Source organism: Boleophthalmus pectinirostris, unplaced genomic scaffold, assembly GCF_026225935.1.
Source record: "Boleophthalmus pectinirostris isolate CB_2022bp ecotype Guang Dong unplaced genomic scaffold, ASM2622593v1 HiC_scaffold_23, whole genome shotgun sequence".
Lineage (NCBI taxonomy): Eukaryota > Metazoa > Chordata > Actinopteri > Gobiiformes > Gobiidae > Boleophthalmus > Boleophthalmus pectinirostris.
Genome location: NW_026571207.1, coordinates 26,633,097 through 26,651,303, shown reverse-complemented (window position 1 = coordinate 26,651,303; position 18,207 = coordinate 26,633,097). Strand labels below are relative to the sequence as shown.

General features: G+C 38.0%; 1 protein-coding gene across 5 annotated transcripts in view; it reads right to left on the bottom strand.

Annotated features, from left to right (window-relative positions):
• gria1a (glutamate receptor, ionotropic, AMPA 1a) overlaps positions 1 to 18,207 on the bottom strand; it is a 130,950-nt gene that overhangs the window by 58,086 nt on the left and 54,657 nt on the right. For 4 of the 5 annotated variants that reach the window (XM_020927322.2, XM_055159102.1, XM_055159103.1 and 1 more), the window contains 5 exons: positions 16,989 to 17,042; positions 9,996 to 10,154; positions 8,859 to 9,026; positions 3,544 to 3,648; positions 1,663 to 1,773 (listed from right to left, as the gene is read on the bottom strand). In XM_020927322.2, coding sequence (XP_020782981.1) covers positions 1,663 to 1,773; positions 3,544 to 3,648; positions 8,859 to 9,026; positions 9,996 to 10,154; positions 16,989 to 17,042 — 597 coding nt within the window. The remainder of the gene's footprint in view (positions 1 to 1,662; positions 1,774 to 3,543; positions 3,649 to 8,858; positions 9,027 to 9,995; positions 10,155 to 16,988; positions 17,043 to 18,207) is intronic. The other variant, XM_055159104.1, reaches the window with a different exon arrangement.

Genomic DNA, 18,207 nt, shown 5'->3' with positions numbered 1-18,207 from the left:
AGACCTATAATTTTATTTAAAACCTCTTTCTGCAACTCCACAAAACAACAAAGTTATAAAAACATTTTGAAGAATCTTGCATTTTAATCTACCATTTTGGGCCAAAAAACAACAACGCAAAGTATATCAGTTACCACGTAGCTGCTTAGCCTTGGAGATGGCTTTGAACTCTTATTTACATTTTTCGAGAAGTATATGGGAAACATCAATGGAAAATTGATTGAGCAGGCGGTCACTGTTGAGCTCCATTGCATGCGTCTATGTTCCCGTACCTAATCAGCCACTATCCCCACCTCTCACAGCTATTATTGCAAGACAAGAAGGATTTAATAAGTAAATTACATACAATGTTTACAATACTATAGGGAAGCCCAAAGACCACTTTATTTTTATTGTACCCAGGAGTATTTCAAATTGAGTGCTTGCCAAGTCTATATACTGCCCTTATAGTAACAGGATTGTATTATTTATAGCACAGTTTATAAACAAACCATGCCTCACTGTAGAATTTAACACATAAAGAAAAACACAAACAATTATAATCTATTATGAAGATTTAAGTGATTCCTATTATTCCTATGATGTAAAATATCAAAAGGCAAAAGCGCATATGATCAATCAGCCTGGTTCATGTATTTATATGAACTACCAATCAAAACTTTGGACACACCCTCTCACTGAGTGTTTTTTTTCTATAAATGTATGACTTTCTAAATTTTATGCACATACAGAAGACCTCAGATGTGATATGATGCAAGACATATGGAATTATGTAGAAACAAAAAGGAAAATAACTCATTGACAAACCCTTGGCTTTCTCGCAATGAGTTTCTTGAGGAAATCCCCAGTTTACAGATGTGCCATGTCAGCATCAAGCAATGCCAAAAGTGAAAACCGGGGTTCAAAGCAAAGGGTAGCTATTTGTAAATTTAGATTTGAGCTGTTTTGAGTCTGTTTTTGTTTATTACATTCCATATGTGTCTTTCAATGAGAATCTGCAATGTAAATAATCATGGAAATAAAGAAGAAACATATGAAAAAGTGTGTCCAAACTGAATGGTAGCGTATGTAAGAAAACAATTGCTTCTTTCCCATGATGTGCCCTATATGTTTAAAATGAAAGAGATCCTGGCGTAGGTTTTCATATTCTACATGCGATGGTGTCATATTCTCAGATGGGGGGCAAGAACCAGATTTCCCATTTAATAACATTGTATTTTGGCATGAAATAACTGTTGGAAATAAATGCTGGACTTGATAATTATTGACTAGACCTGAAATCTCACTCATTTTAGTTGCCCCTCATCTGTATTAAATGATATTGGCCTGTGCTGTGATGCTATCTAAATCAGTATTGTACACAAGCCTAGTTTCTGAAGCAAACATTGCAGTGGCACTTTCAAAATCAAATCTTTGTCATTCTGAGTGTGGAGGGGAAAAGTTTGCCAAATGTAGTTAGAGAGAGAAGAGGAGGTGACAGATACAATCACAGATATCCACACAGCTCTCTGCGCCTAGACCCTTAGGAACTCTATCAAAGCACAAAATGAAAACCGTTACCCTGCTTTTTTCTCTCTTTTCTCTCTCCTTTAGTCCCCATTCGGCTTCCCATTGTCCCTCTTTCTTCAACCTCAGTATATATTTTTTCTCACACAAACTCACCAGGATTGTCGTGACAATGTAGGTCCGGTTCTGCAGTCCGTAAGTGTCATTGATGCCTCGAATGGAGCTGGCTGTGGTGACGTACTTCTCATCCTCATTCCAGTATCCCACCTAAAAGAAGAGCATGAGAGATAATTTAGTTGATATAATATAAAAGTAGAGATTATGCATACCACTAGGATTGTAAAAAAAAAAAGTCACATTCACAGGACAGAAATGAACCTTTCCGGAATAGCTTTAGAATGATCTCGAGCTGTATGAGAACAAGTACATGCGCACATAGACTAGTATACGCCCTTGGACCACTCTTGAACCTACCTGGACCACTGAGGGTTTACACAGATATAAGACCACATGGTAATATAAAAGAAAGTACTATGATTGATGATGTCGAAAATGATATTCTGTTGTCTAAATCAATACCATTGTAACCACAAGAGCCAATCATGATTCAGGTCGTTAAATGTGCCCACCCTTCTCACTGAAAAGCGGCACGGGGGCTGACTTAGCAGTGAAACACACAAGCTGTCAATCAAACCTATTGCCAACACTAGCGGGAGCGACTTCAGGGAATGAAGGCATCTGACTGGTCCGTTATTTATGTTCCTATCTTGATTTAGGGATAAAATAGAAAAATGACAACTTCAGGATCATGTAGAATGGGTTAATATGAACATTTTAAGACCAAAATGACGAGGCTCACTACAGAAGTTACAGAGAGATGGGCGACAAGATCCCAATGTAACTCAACTGGAGCCAGAGTCTCCTGGTGCACTTCCTACTTGGAACACGGCGGCTAGTGTGTTAGCTATGTCCATTCATATACACTAGGGATGGGCAGGATTAGTCGATTAATCGATAATTGATCATTAAGAATTTCATCGTTAACGTTAATTTTAATCGACAAACCGAATGTAGGTTGCTGTGAGTAGCGTGACCAAACAGGGGTCCGTACATGTAGCTCTCTGCACTCAGAAGGAGCGAGACACAAATAGTTGGTCAGTCTGCAACGTGCCGAAGCGCAAATGCGTATTTAACGATGACTTGTACAAGAAATTCCACGCTTTCCATTGCGTTCGGGACAAGTGGGAGGCCATGTGCACAGTGTACAAAGCAGCACATATGTTTCGGTGTCCAGTGGGAAAAAATCTTTGCCAGGTGAGAGTAGCGCAATGTCGATGACGAGTCCGCACCTCCCACCCCCCGTACGGTGTCCTGCTTTTGACACATGCAAATATGGTCACACTAACCTGTATTCCACTGAGTCATGTCGCATCAGCGCACAAGAGCTGTTTTTTTTCTTTGCTTAATTTATGCAAATTAGCGATGTGGTTTTAAGTTTCGTTTCTGTGAGAGTTGCGCAAAACTGCATTAAACACATTATAATCTCAAACGGGCTGATGTGGCTCTAGAGTGGTTATGGTTTATATGTCCTAAAGTTGAATTTATTTATGCAGATTAGTAGTGCAGATAGTAATAATAATGATGATACATTTTAATATAAAAAACTTGAATGATTAATCGATAATTGATCGTTAATTCTCCCGATGATCGATTAAGAAAATTTTAATCGAATGCCCATCCCTAATATACATGGTCTGTGTTGTTTTTTTTATTATCACTGAGGTATTGGAGTCAGTACTGTGTCGATTACTTAGTATTAAAATAGAGTTTGAAATTTTAGTATGGTGACAACACTACGTAACACTATGACCAGTTGTCTAACATACATTCATTTAAGCAACTAATTCATTTATCATTCAGCCCTAATCATTCATTCATTTCACCTTTCAGTACCTGTAATGTTATCAATGTGTTTTTAAGTACATCTTTTTAAATGAACATTTGAACTGATCTTGTTAGTCAAAACGACACACCCACCTTTTTGGGTCCAGACGGCGCCAGCTCCATGACGCTGACTGTGTAGTTGGTTCTTCGTCCTTTCTCATTGAACTGAATGTGCCCAGTCAATCCATCTATGCGGACCTATCATGGAAAAACAAGTCGAATAAGGTCACACGTTATAATAACCACACCTCTATTTCTCTTAAAGCTGCACGATGTAACATTTCTAGTAGAGGATCCGCCACCTGCATGTTTCCATAGAGACTGTATTACTTTTCCTGGATTATCCCACAGTATGACATTAAACTTCTCTATCTCATTATAGAGACCAGCTGGTGACACCAATACATCAAATTACTGATCAGATCTCTGGAGAGGCAACCACACTCACAGTATGAATGCCTGTTTTTCAAGGTATTTTTGAGCAATAAAACACTCATAATTAAATAAATGCAGGAAAGAAAGGTTTACAATGCCATACTGTGGAGACAAGAAGGCAGCAGACCACCCCCACCAGAAAAGAAAAGTTACATAGTGCACCTTTAATAAAGCCTAAATCATTCTTGGTAAGCAATTTGTTCTGTATGAATTGCTGTTTTCATGCTTTACTGAGGCTTTTTTGCTGTAGAAATTATAAAGTTGTATCACCTAATGAATAAAGGGCCACTGGGTAAATAACTTCTGTTACAAAAATACATGAAGCTTGTAATATCTGAACCCCTTTGCTCCTTGTGTGTTCACTGGTAGTTGGATTTCCATGGCGTTCCTACACGAGATGCATGTTAAGCAAAGCGTTTAGTGGTTATTTAGTGAGAATGCTCGGTCCCAGCGGAGGAGAGAGACAGACCATGGTGGATGTGTACAGCGCAGTGTGTTTGTCTTGGCCGCGTGATGGACTTAATTGAGCGCACACTGCTTCAATCTCCAGTCTATCTCCGGGCAGATGGTGAGATTGACTCTGAGCAGGCCCCAGTGTAGACAAGGCCACGGGCAGCATACACACACGTACACACAAAGACACACACGCACACACAGGCTCATATGCAATTATGCGTAATGTGGTTGGACCTAAATAACTGGAAAGTCAATAAATACTGGATTGCATACTGGTTGTCACAATGTCAAATTTTAGTGTTATGATTATTGCACAAAGAAAATATCACCATTTTACAATTATTCATGATTATTGACACTCCTTTGTTTTTCATTTACATAAAATACATAAATTCAAAGGCCTGCAATAATAAAACATTTTGAACTACGATATACTGCTGAAGTTAATGTAGATGAACAATAATATTGAAACCAAACCATAAAGCAGAAGTACCAGAAGCTGAAAATCGAATCATATTGCAAAAAAATACCAAAACTTTCTCACTTTTACAAAGAAAATGTCCCCACGATAAATATTGACCCCCCAAAATTATTGTTACATGTGTCATATATTGAAGTCGACAGTAATAATGATGACATGCCTACAAATACATTACCTCAAGATTAGACTGTAACCAGTTTTATGAAATCAAACTTTCTGAATGATAAACTTAATATGACATAAACAGACAAACTAGATTACAAAGCACTGCACCACTGAAAATCCTATAAAGATTTTATGGTAAAATCCATTCATCCCTGGGGAATGGAGCAGTTTAAATAATGCTGAAAGTATTGCTTCGATCCTAGAAGTCAGTTTATGCACTGAAGTGAAGACAAAACAAAGAGAAGCACCCTGTATTGCCACTGGATGACATCATGCAGTGTTTTAAGGAGTGCAAAAGGAGAAGCCTAAATAATTAAATAAGTTACATGGACATGCCACTGCTTGTCTGCAAAAGCTACACAGTATGGCATTAAAATGAACTATGTCCATGGAGACAAGCAGGTGGTGCCAGCCCACATGGAAAAAAAATTGAAAAAAAAAAAAAGAATTTACCACTGTCTTGACAGTAAATCTTTATATAAGGTTAATATGTGCCATGTATGGTTTACTACTGAAAGTGGCCCATTTCGAATTTTTCTCATACAACTATTTTATAAAAAAATAGTATAGATAAAGTGAACATTTTGCATGACATTTACAGGTAATGTGCATGATAAACTAAATTTTCTTTGTATGTTCCATGTAATGTTTGTATTCTTTAATTATATGTTGCAGTTAAAAATACCTAGTTAGAGTAGGGATTTGAACCCAGATTACCCATGTGAAAGCCCAGCGATTTACCAATGAAGCTAACCAGCTGCTGTTCTCAAATGATATGACCTCTTGTTAGTTGAGGCATGTGAAAAAAACAAGTGTATAGCAGCTTTTTTGAATATTACAAGTCAATATAGACCTTTGTAATAATTAGGATTTTGTGGAGTAAAAATCTTTTGCACATGTATGTTCACTGTGATATGAGTGGAAGAGTGGTATGTCTTTTAAGGTTGTAATTCAATATTTGCATTACTGTGTTTACCCCCATGCTGCCCAACATACACACACACACACACACACACACAACAGACACACACTGACATTTTTCTTTCTCACTCTCATACACACACAACACAGCAATCGAGTTTAAGGAAACAATCATCATTTCACTTGTTTTTCTATGATTCTGTGGTAAAAATTACTTTTCGCCAACACTTGTGAGGATATTGTTTGTGGGATTAGTGTCATATACAGCCCTTGCAGGTTACAAAGTTTTATATGTTTCATGCTGCACATATTTACCAAAGATCTTGTAACTGTTTTCACTGTCATATACAAATCTTTTAGGATTCAGATAAAACATGCTAAAATGGTGTATGATTTGTCTATACCTTTTCCATATGGGAGCCGCTCAAGTTACAGGTCAGATCTATGGGGAGGTGACCAAAAATATTGTTCTTATATTAATATGTCTACATGCAGTGTGAGAAAGTAGCAGAGAATGTTACACCTTTTCACCAGGTCAAAGTTTTTTCTTGGCTACAACTACATTCAGTGTAACAAAGGACTGTTTTCATTACGCTGTTTTCTGATCAATGTTATTATGTCGTTTCCTCATCACAAACATACCTAGAGTTATGTTATGTTTCATTCACACATGTTTAACCCACACACACACTCTGTTCCACTGTGTGATGTCATGTGGTAATACAGAAAGTGCTCCACTGGATTTTTAAACTCCATATACCTTCACTATCACAATCATTTGGATAATTTCAGCCCTGGAAATACCTATCTTTACTGAACTAAAAGTAAAAGGCTGCTGTTGGCATGAAAACTACTACTTCATGACATCACAAAGTAGAACAGAGCATTCTGTGCTTTGGAGATGTAAACAGACTAATAATAAAGGGTTACCCAAACTAATACTAAAGGTTTTTTCAGACGTGTGTGAATAAATCATACAAGTCCAGGTATGTTTTTGAGGAGGTAAAAACATTATAACATAGCTAAAAACTCACTTGAGTCAGTGTTGTGTAATATAGGACCTTCAAAGAAACAACATTATATCAAGATTAAAAGAGAAAGAAAGCAGCATTTATTATCTCTAAAACGTTAAATGAACCAGACTATCAGATCTTGGTGCTTTCAAATCAAAGTAAGCTTTAGCAAATGTACAGTATTAACAACAACCTCTGTGCCTATGCCGTCTCCTATAATCTTTTAAATTAACCCTTTCTGATCAAAATACATTAACTCAAACACAACTCTCATCTCAAAACCGCAACTTAAATAAATTGTGTCTGTATCTCTGCACACAAATATTCCTCATGTAGTTTCCATTTGTGTTTGAATGACTGTGTCCATGTGTGCCCACGAGAAGTCCAGCCAGTGCTACGTCTCCGAATATTACATTTCTAAACTCAATTGCTGGTGTCATATTTCATGACCATCACCAGCGAGTGTTATTGCCCGTAGCGTTTGTTTACTAGCCACTGTGTCACATTTGATAGCGCGCCGCCTTGCTACGACTTAATGTGAACTTTGCGCGCTACAATAGGACCTCATTTGTTCAGCCAGTCCGAGCTCAGGAGCGGTTAGCGAACGTGCCACTCAACAATGGGCTCTGTGCACAGTAGCAGTCTAGCTAGCTCACTGTGTCTCAAAGCTAACAGTCACTTTTATTAAAATTGTAAAATATAAAATAAACTATTGTTTTTATATGTAGAATACTTCAGTTTGTGATGTTTTATTTTAATATTTATTATGCCTTAAAATCAGCATTAGCAGTAGCATTGGGCATTAGCATTAGCCTTAGCATTGAGCACAAACATGTCTCTGTCTAAACTTTCACACTTGCCATGTTTACATGAGAGCATTAATTCCGAATAAAAATAATTGAATTCTGAATAAAAATTAATTCCACTCTAAAAACACCATGTAAACACTTACACGGTTTCATCCCTAATGAAAATGATTACTCAGAATTAAATTAATTTCCGAAGTAAGTGGTTTATTCTGATTTTAAAGCCAAATTAATTTATTCCTCAATCATGTAAACGTTTATTGTTTTTAAAAATAATTCCTTCTGACACGATCTGGACGTTTCGGCTCCACCAGTCCTTGCTTCAGACTTTCATCCATTTCTCTTTGGATTTGCGAGCGGGATGCGGAATTGGGCTGAGGTAGAGCAGCCGTTGACTCAGTTTGTCTTCCTCCTCCCTTCTCCGACACTCTTCCCTTCTCCTCCTCAGCTTTCAAACGTAAAGCGCGATGATATAATTCTAAAGCTGCTGCTTAAGTATCATTGGAACGACTGTGAAAAAAGTTTGTATCATGTTTGTGTCCGTGGTGCAACGACAAACTGAGATGACAAAAAAGCCAGTAGCAGCTGAAGTGTGTGTTTTCTTCCGGTTGACGTAAATACGTTTGTGCGCCCCCTGTCCAGTCAGTGCTCTTCCCAACCCCCAGACGTTGAGCAGAATTAAATAAAGATGATTTAACGTGTTTTCCATGTAAATCTCTATTCAGAATTATTATTTGCATGTAAACTCGAAGGAGAATATTTTAATTCCGAACTATTTAATTCAGAACAACTAATTCATAATTGTGTAAATGTGGCCAATGTTAAAATCCAGGCTCAACATGGTTCTATTTAGCAGTGTGTATGACTGAAAGGTTTTTATTCCGCACCAATGTTAATTTTATGATGATTATTTATGTTTTAATCTCTATGAATTATTTGTGTGCAAACTGTTAATTTTATTTGTGTAGTTTTTAACATGTTGTCAGTGAAACCCACACATAGCTCCCTGTTCTTTTTAAATATTTGTCCATTTGAGCATGTCTAAACTCATAGAGATAAAATTGGACAGTGAGTAGTGATGCTAACAGTGAGGTTGCAGGGCGCTAGTGTTTGTGTGTAATGTGTAACAACCTGCTGTAGGGCCCTTTGTATGTCAATGCCTTGGCCCCAGGGAGCGGGTGGATTGGCCAGACACTCTCCAGCGTTGCCCCTTCGTGAAATGTCTATCCTCTGCTTCCTCAAGTTTTGAAATGCGGTCGCCATAACCTTCACTCCATCGTATGTCAAAGCACCAGTGTACTGCAAAAGACAAGGAGCATAATAAAACAGAATTAATGTTACAACTTTCAACTTGGCCTCACTCTAAGAAGTCAATCGTGTTTGAACAATTTCCAAACGGGCTCTTAAAACCATCGGGTTCATTTCAATGTTAACTTTTTGCCCTGAGAACTCATGCTCTGGGTACAAAATCATCTTGTGGGTGATTTACTTTGAGTATCTCATGTGGAAAAATGATCTTGGACAACTTTGAGAAGTTCTTGACTGTAAATCAAGTTTTGCCTTTGTACTTCCTCAAAAAAGAGAAGAGGATGTTTTGTTGAGTTATTGGGATTTAAAACACACACACACAGTACCTTGTAAAATAATAACTAAGAACTTGTCAAACGTCTTTACAAAAACAAATTGATGGAGCTCTTGTTCAGATTTAGATGTACAAATTTGGCACTCACAGTTCTCACAAACCTTCACCACTATTACACCAGCAGCCAACAACTGTTTCCAAGTGAAGTTGGCTAGGAAATAACATAATTAATAGGGCTATATATATTAAGTAAAATGTGTTTTTCCCCTGCATCTGACTGTAAAACTTTTTTATCATCCATGAACCAGGAAGTAGATGAGTTAGCAGGCTAGCACTCTCAAGCTTAATAAACACATTAGAATAATTTGCATGCTGGCAATTCCTTTTATCTGTTCTGTTTATCCATTTTTAAGATAGTAAACCTCAGGTACAGTGCCTTTAAGAACATTTGGAAGAGCTGTTTCAAAATATTTCAAAATAAAATATGTAAAAATGTATGTATAATGTAATAACTATCAAATTAAGGCAAGCTGATGGTATTATTGTTAAAATCGTAATTAAAAGTAGTGTATAAAGCATTTGGGTAAACCATAAAAAAAAAAAAATTAAGTCAGTTGAGGTGGTATATTGTTTTTTTTTTTGTTTGTTTTGTTTTTTTGTGATATATTATAGAAACACACACATACCTTGAGTCCAGTTTTGGGCATTTTCGAGTCCTTGATGTCAAACTCCATCCACTGCTGGACCACGCGGCTGACCTCGGGCTCAGAGTTGTTGACGAGCTGGAAGCCGGTGATGTTTGCTCCGCCTTTTCTTAGGTCTGTCAGGTCAATGTCCAGAAAGCCCTGCAAAAACAATAGATGGACAGAGGTTAGAGGGGTGAGTAAAAATGGAGGATATACTGCTCTTTGATCTGATACTTTAATCCAAATCCATCCACATCCACAAGTCCACATTTAATATAAAAAAGTGCTTCAAGTACATCAAACCAGTCATTAAAGGTACACTGCGTAACTTTTCTTGTAGAGGGCATGCCACCTGTTAGGTTCCATGCCGTTGTTTGCCTTGAATGTTCCACAGAATGGCATTAAACACCAAGCCAAGTTACAGGTCAGATCTGCGGTGAGGTACAATAAAAACACCTGTAATTAAATAAATGATAGCTAAACATAATATCAACATTCCAGCTAAACCAACCACATCTCCATGGAGACAAGAAGGTGGCCAGAACAGTTAGGCACATTTTTCTTTTATTAATATGTCTACATGCAGTGGGAGAATAGAACAGAAGACTATTCCAATGTTATACCTTTCAACTGTGTCAAAGGTTGTCCTCGGCTACAACTCCTTTCAGTAACAAAGAGGTTTTTGCAAAGTCTACTTTTATTAAGTCTACTGGAAATTCCCAAGGAGTCACTTATCTATATTGTACCTACTGCGCTACAGAGCAAGGGGTTAATTGCATAATGAAAAAGTCTATTCTTTCTGCTCGCTTAGAAGGGTTATCCCATTGTACAGACTTCATCCCATCTTTCCTCTGGGACAACTTAAAGTGAAAAAGTAAAAAAAAAAAAAAAAACTAATTTCACGGCTAGCAAAAAGTCCAACATTAATCTGTACTAGACTGGCAGGCTACTGTTAACAATGGGAAGGATCAAAAACCGTATGGACTGCTACGAACAAGGCAGGCTTCCAGGCACAGAATCACTGTAATGGTATCTTTCCACGTGCTTTTTCTTCTCTGAACTTGGTGGAGAAGACGACAGTTTTTGGGTGAAAGGCGGAGGAGTGACAGCAGCAGCAGCAGACAAGTGGGAGTCGAAACTGAAGAGAGCATGAAGGAAGGCAGGGGCGATTTGTCAGTGATTTGTATCCGATTTAAAAAGCATGGTTTGCCTGATGAGAAAGACAAGAGATCCTCAATTTGGCATTTTTAAACAAACTAGCCTTGTGTCAGTTTTGCCCTTTTTAGTGAAGACAGATAAAAAATAATTGGATACGCAACTAACGCACTCTGATTCTGTGTTTTAAGTTCCAGTTCCATTATTTTGACTGTAAAGGTGCACTGCGTAACTTTTCTGGTGGATGATCTACATAGAAAACCTATAGATTTGCCTTGAATATTCCACATTACAGCATTAAAGTTATATTCCACAATATGGCATTAAACCTATGAAATTTACTTACCATCAATTCAGTTGCAGGTGTTTTTATTGTTCTAAAAACATGCATTCTTACTGTGAGCTGGTTATCCTCTCCATAGATCTGACCTATAACTATGGTGATGTCATCTGCCTGTCTTCATGTCAAAAATAAGTTTAATTCCATACTGTGCAACATTCTACACGTAGTTGGCGAACCCTCCTAGCCTGATTCATCAGCCAGTTTTACTTCGTAGAAACCGTCTGACCTCGCAGTGTTAGAATTCGTTTGCTCACCAGTAGGCGGGTACTTTTTATCATTTAACCAATCGCTGCTATTTGGTCGTGATGTTTGTAATGTGCCGCTAATGGGGCTAACTGGTATATTAAGCTTTTCCCAAATCCCACAAGAAGAAGGGCAATAACATATTTCCCCTTGATGAAATTCACCAAACATTCTTATTCTGGCTTTAAATCCTCGATCTCGGGAATCGTTGCCAACACTGAATACATGGCTCTTAGCTGATTGGCTGGTGTCCGAACTTGCACTCGGTTTTTGTGAACCTTCTAGTGTATTTTGAGTCCTGACCTTGTTGCTGGAGAAAAATGAAATTGAGCGGAGGCACTAGGTGGCACCTGCCTGGCTAGAACCCTCCAGCAGAGGAGTACTACTACTACTACTAAATCATGCATTTAGGCTACATTCACACTTGTCTTGCTTTGGTCCTGGTTTGGCCCCAGTTTAGTGGCAATGTAGATCTGGTTTAACCCTCATTATGTCTTGGTTTAGTTCACGGTTTTGCTCCAGCTCAAAAGTGGAATTGTGAACACAGCTTCCCCGATCGCCAATACCAGCCAAGCCCAAAGCAAAGTCAAAGCAGTTTACCTTGACTAATTCAAGTTTATATAGATTATTCAACAACAGCCAGAAAACTGTTATTGCATTAATTGATTTGCCAACCTTGAAACGATATCCCGGAACCAATACTGGTTCCAGCAAGTATATTTGAGTATGTGAGTTTTCTTTCTCTTGAATAACGCAGTCAATGCAACACTACTGGAGACTCGCTGAAGGATTGCAAATTTATAAAGAGGTTTTTAATTACAGAGGCCCACAGTAGCTGGTGTTAATTGGACAATATGTGCAGATGTGTTGTGCAGATGAGCAGGTCATGGCCCCTCTGTGTAGAGCAAACATGGTGGTCTGAAGACAAGAAAATGGTTAGTGATTCATAATTAGCAGTCGGTCAACACTGGATGGAGTCAGTGAACTGGAAACTTCAAATGTATTCTGTGCATCGATGCCAGTGCATTTATTTTGTTTGTTTGTAATTATTTTAATGTGTCTGCAAAGAGAAACTGACACAACATTTTTGTCTTGTCTTGAAAAGTGGACTAGTTGGTATACAATTGTATATACTAGATAGCTTTTAGTATTTTATTTTGGCAGTCATCCAATATTTCTTTCAATAGCCCACTGTGTCTTTTTGTTTTTCATTACAGACTTGAAATGTGAGTTCACTTTGCCTTCCCACAGAGAAAACCTAATTGTGTTTCTCAAATGGTACAGTCCTTCCAGCTAACAGATAAAAGACATGCAAAACACCCATAGTGATACATTAATCCAACCTTAAAAATGAAATGAAAGTGTAGAGGAACAACCACATAACTGAAGGGTTACAGCTTGTAAATACCTTTAGTGCATTATAGTTTCAGAATACTTTTAAATACTTTAAAATCTCCATGGGTTAATCTTAAAGGTCCAATATTAAACAAAAATGTCTCTCACAAGCTTAATCCATATTATAATGTTGTTACCTCCTCAAAAACATACCTGGACTTGTATTTTGTTTCAATCACATATTTTTGAGTAATCCTTTATTGTTAGTCTGTCTACATCTCCAGAGCTCAAAATACTCTGTGCCACCTTGTGATGCCATGTTAACGGCTGCCTTTTACCTTTCATTCAGCAGAGGATGACAGTTCCAGAGTTGAAATTATTCAAATGATCTGAGTGTTTTCAGTTTGAGATGAAAAAAAAAAAAAAAAAAAAAAAAAAAAAAAAAAAAAACTGCCTAAAGATGCAGGATTTATGTTTTTGTTGAAGAAACATTATAACATAGGTCATAAGGGTGTAATATGGGCTCTTCAAGATACATTCTATGAGTCTATTGCACAGTACGAACCTTGTAATATCCCACCAACTGATAAACTGGAGTCCTATATTGCCAATTCCCACTATTGTCCATATCTCTAATAGAGTAATGTAACAGTGCTGGAGCTGTCCATATTCCTTTGCTCCACAGATAGACCAGTGTCTTTTTCTGCTTCATGTATGAGCTAATGCAGCGCACTGAGCTGGAGAGGTTACTATAGAAACTGGCCCTATGCTTACACACACACACGCACGCACGCACGCACGCACATACACAGAGCAAAAGAGAGCGAAAGATGAGAGAGAGAGAGATGACAGAGAGAGCGACAGAGTGATAGAGGAAGGAAAAGGAAGAAGAGACAGAAAAAGAAAGTAAAAGAGAGAGAGAGTGACAATCAAATTTCCAACACAAAGTAAGTAAATTAAATGAAAAGGTGTGCAGAAAGCGGAAATAGAAAAAGTCATAAGTTGGGGCACGTCATTTAAAGCCCCATTATGAATGACTGCAGCCACTTTGCGTATCAGCTGTTATTACCGTCAAAGCTTTATCGTTCAAAATTAAATCTAGCAAACTGGCTAGACAAGAGAGATTGAGCTAATCTAAAACGCCGCAGAGAGACAGCGCTGGGGCCACGAGCTGAATATTAATACTGTTATTACTACAGCCAATGTTGATGTCGATTCTCTCTTCATTTGGGTGGGTTTAGAAGGTCTGAGCTGAGCCGCCTTTGAACAGCTAAAATTTACAAAATGGCTTCCCACAAAATGCAATGATGCATAAAACATGCAACATCTGTTATTCAGTGAGGTGGCAATATAAACTTAAAAAAAAAAAAAGCAAATCAGTGAAGTTATGTTCACATTTTAGAGCAATGTTTACACTGAAAGAGATCTGCTCAAGAATTATTGATCAGATGTAAAAAGAAAACTCAACAGCTCTACAGGTAACAGCTGTGCTCTACTACATCACATACGGAGTAGTCTATTAAAATGTATTTCCGTTTTATTCCTAAAGCTGGCTACCTTTTAACAATTGATAGAATTTGCACTATAGTAAAATTTTACTTTTGTTTCACTGCCTGGCGTAGAATTTAACAATCGTTCTGTGCTAGTTTGAGGCTGTATAACTCAATATTAGACACACCTCATGATGTAAGTACCTGTAGCACACTTCAGAGACTATCCATGTTCTTTGAATCATCATAAAACATTGATAAAATGTAGAAATGCTGTAATATTTTGAAATACTTTTGGAATGCATAGTTTCCTCAGCTCTTGTTTTATATATATATATACAGACTATAAACTCTTGTGAGCTTTAAGTCATGCTATAATGCTGCTATCTCATATCTTCATATTTGTTATGTTTGAGTAAGCCTTTATTATTAGTCTTTCGACATCTCCAAAGCTCAAAATGCAAAATGCAGTAGTTTTCAAGTTAACAACTACCTTTTACCTTCAGTTCGGAAGAGATTGTCAATTCCAGGTCTGAAATGATCTAAATGATTCTAAATGATTCAGAATAGAGCACTTCCTGTATTACTACACGACATCACAAGGTAGAACAGAGTATTTTTAGTCTGAGAGAAGACCTCGACCTAAATATGCAGGATTTGTGTGTTAAAATGTGTGAGTGAAACAAAACACAACTCCAGGAATGTTTGTGATGAGGAAACAACATTACAACCTAGATCGGAAAATAATGTAATATGGGCCTTTTAAACCCCTGCATAGACTTCATTCACAAATGTCTGTCTGCAGCCCACTCAGTTTGTGCACTCATGGCCTTTCAGGGTCTATATTTAACCTGCTTTGAGGCTCATGTCTGATCTGGCTCTGCCTCATGCCCCTTTGAGAACTCTGTATGAACTCAGGAACAGGACATGAATAGGTTTATTACTGTCAATTAAACTTCAAATAGCTCAGGCTTCCATAAGAAGTACTGACAGCAAAGCCGATACTTCAGTAGGTGCTTCAGTACATTTGCTATGATCTTTTTAAATGTATGCTTACAGGGCAAAATACTGGGTGTAAACTTTTATAGGTGCACTATAGAAATCCTATAAATGCTTGCCTCCACGGAGATGTTATTGCTTTGGCTATGGCAATAAATGTATCCATCCCCATGGAGACAAAAAGATTACACACCTATTAGTGTTACATATCAAATTACACAGCAGACCTGTGGAGAGGTAACGCAGCTCCCACTAATAATGTATGTTTTTCAAGGTAAACTGAGGTCACAAGTCATCACCTACTACTGTCACAGGACCCTCATTTTGGTCTTAAAAGGTTTGTATTAAAGGGACAGTCCAGAATCTTGGACAAAGGACCTCATTTCCTAGTGAGCCAGAGTGCTGGAGACGTGTGGAGACAGTTTTTAAAATATTCCATCCAGTCCTTGTATTTGCAGAGGTCGCTGGTGCTAGGTTAGCGCATGTCATTGGGCATAGTTAGCCTGCCACTAAAAACACCCAAAGCAAAACTATGATAACGCCAGATTGTCCACGTAAATGTCTGTGCTGATTAATGTTTGGAGTAAAACTAACCTTGCATGGCATGAATCGTTGCATATTGAGGGACTATTTTCTCAGCAGCAGTGGAATTTTAGTTTGCCAGTGCATTTTTAGTTTTCCGAGGTGCTGGGTGATATCAGTCCGCCGCTGCCAAGCTTTCTATCAGGAAGTACAACTCACTGCTGCTGCTCAGACATAAATCCTTCAAATGCAAGGTTGGTTTTACTTCTAAAATTATTTTATCAACAGAGACATTCACATCGACAGTCTGACGTTATAACAGATTTACTTCGGGTGCTTTGTGGAGTGGGTAAGACTGTTTTTAGTGGCAGGCTAACTATGGCCATTGACATGCACTAGCCTAGCACCAACGACCTCTGCAAATGCAAGGACTGGATGGAATATTTTAAAAAGTGTTTCCACACATCTCCAACACTCTGGCTCACTAGGAAAGGAGGTCCTATGTCCAAAATTCTGGACTATCCCTTTAATCCACTCTGCATGATCCTGGTGGATAAAGGAACTCTGCTCCAAATTCCTTTATAACCTCCAGCCTCAGTGAGCTTCATTTGACTGGAGTCCACCACTCTAGCTTCATGGAGACTAAACCAGACAAAGTTACAGATCAGATCTGTGGAGAGACAACCTTTCTTGGAGTCAGAAAGCCTGTTTTTCTAGTTTTGTTTGTTTGTTTGTTTGTTTTTTTTCCAGCTATAAAGCCGTAAATGCAAGGTAGAGCTGTTTAATATCATATTGTGGAACATTCCAGGCAAAGAAGTGACATGGAAACAAGCAAGGATAGACCAACAACCAAAAAGTTACATAGTGCACCATTAAATAAGATGAATAATTGTGGGCGTGTCTTACCAGGTTAGCCAGGATGTAGTGGTAGCTCTTTGCATTTTTTCCTTTATCCACAATCTGAAAGACAAGGGCAGAGAGGAGACAGAAATCAGCATCTCTAACAGCTACAGAAGGTTATCCCATTCTTTTAATATGTGTGTGTCTGTGTGTGTGTATGTATGTGTTTGTGTGTTATTATTGTTTACAAATCTTAGAGCCACCAGAGGGACCGCTTTGGCAATGTCACATGATCCCAATAGTGCTTTCAGTACAGTGAAGAGGACTCGACCTTGTTCAGGACAAACACAAAGCAGCTTGGCGAGAAATTAAAGCACGTTGAATATGAAATGAAAAAAAGATCCGAACTCTGATATGATGTTTTATCTGTTGGCCAAGTGTGCCCTTCATCTATCTCTGTCGTCCTTCTAAACTATGGGACATTAAGTCACCCGTGAGCCCTAAGTCAGAAAGTGCAGTGAATACATACATGCAATAGTGATCAACATTTACAAAGTCCAAAGTTGTAGTGACAAAAAATGAATCTATTAATCATGTAATATTTTGTTACACTTGAACAATGCCTGCAAATGTCTATAATGTCAATAAATATTAGAGATGCACCAATCTGATACTGGTATTGGATAATGGTGCTGATGCAAAAAAAATAAATAAAAAATGACAGATCAGATATATCGGCTTATCGGTTTGGATGGCATCCTGCTTATACATATAAATGGATGTAATAACACTATTTATGGTCGTATCTGGCCCAGAAAGTCTCATAGTGTTTGAATTTCTATATGTAGAAAGCTGTTCTGTTGTTACTTGAGTGATAAATAAACACATTTGGATCAGTTTTGCCTAATTTTATTTTTGTTTTAAGGAAGTACATTTTGGTTTCGATCACTGCACTGATATCGTTTGACATTAGGTATCAGCAGATAATTAAACCCATAGTATCATAATCCATGTCGGAACTGTAAAAGCAGGATCGTGCATCCCTAATAAATATGTGGTTCAATTGATCATTTCTACTCAATATGCCGACCGGATCTCCGGACATGGAGACTAGCTTTGGGGACATGGAATGTCACCTCGCTGGGCGGGAAGGAGCCTGAGCTTGTGTGGGAGGTTTTACCGACTAGATATAGTCGGTCTCACCTCCACGCACAGTTTGGGCTCTGGAACCCAACTCCTTGAGAGGGGCTGGACTCTCCATTTCTCTGGCGTTGGCCACGGGGAG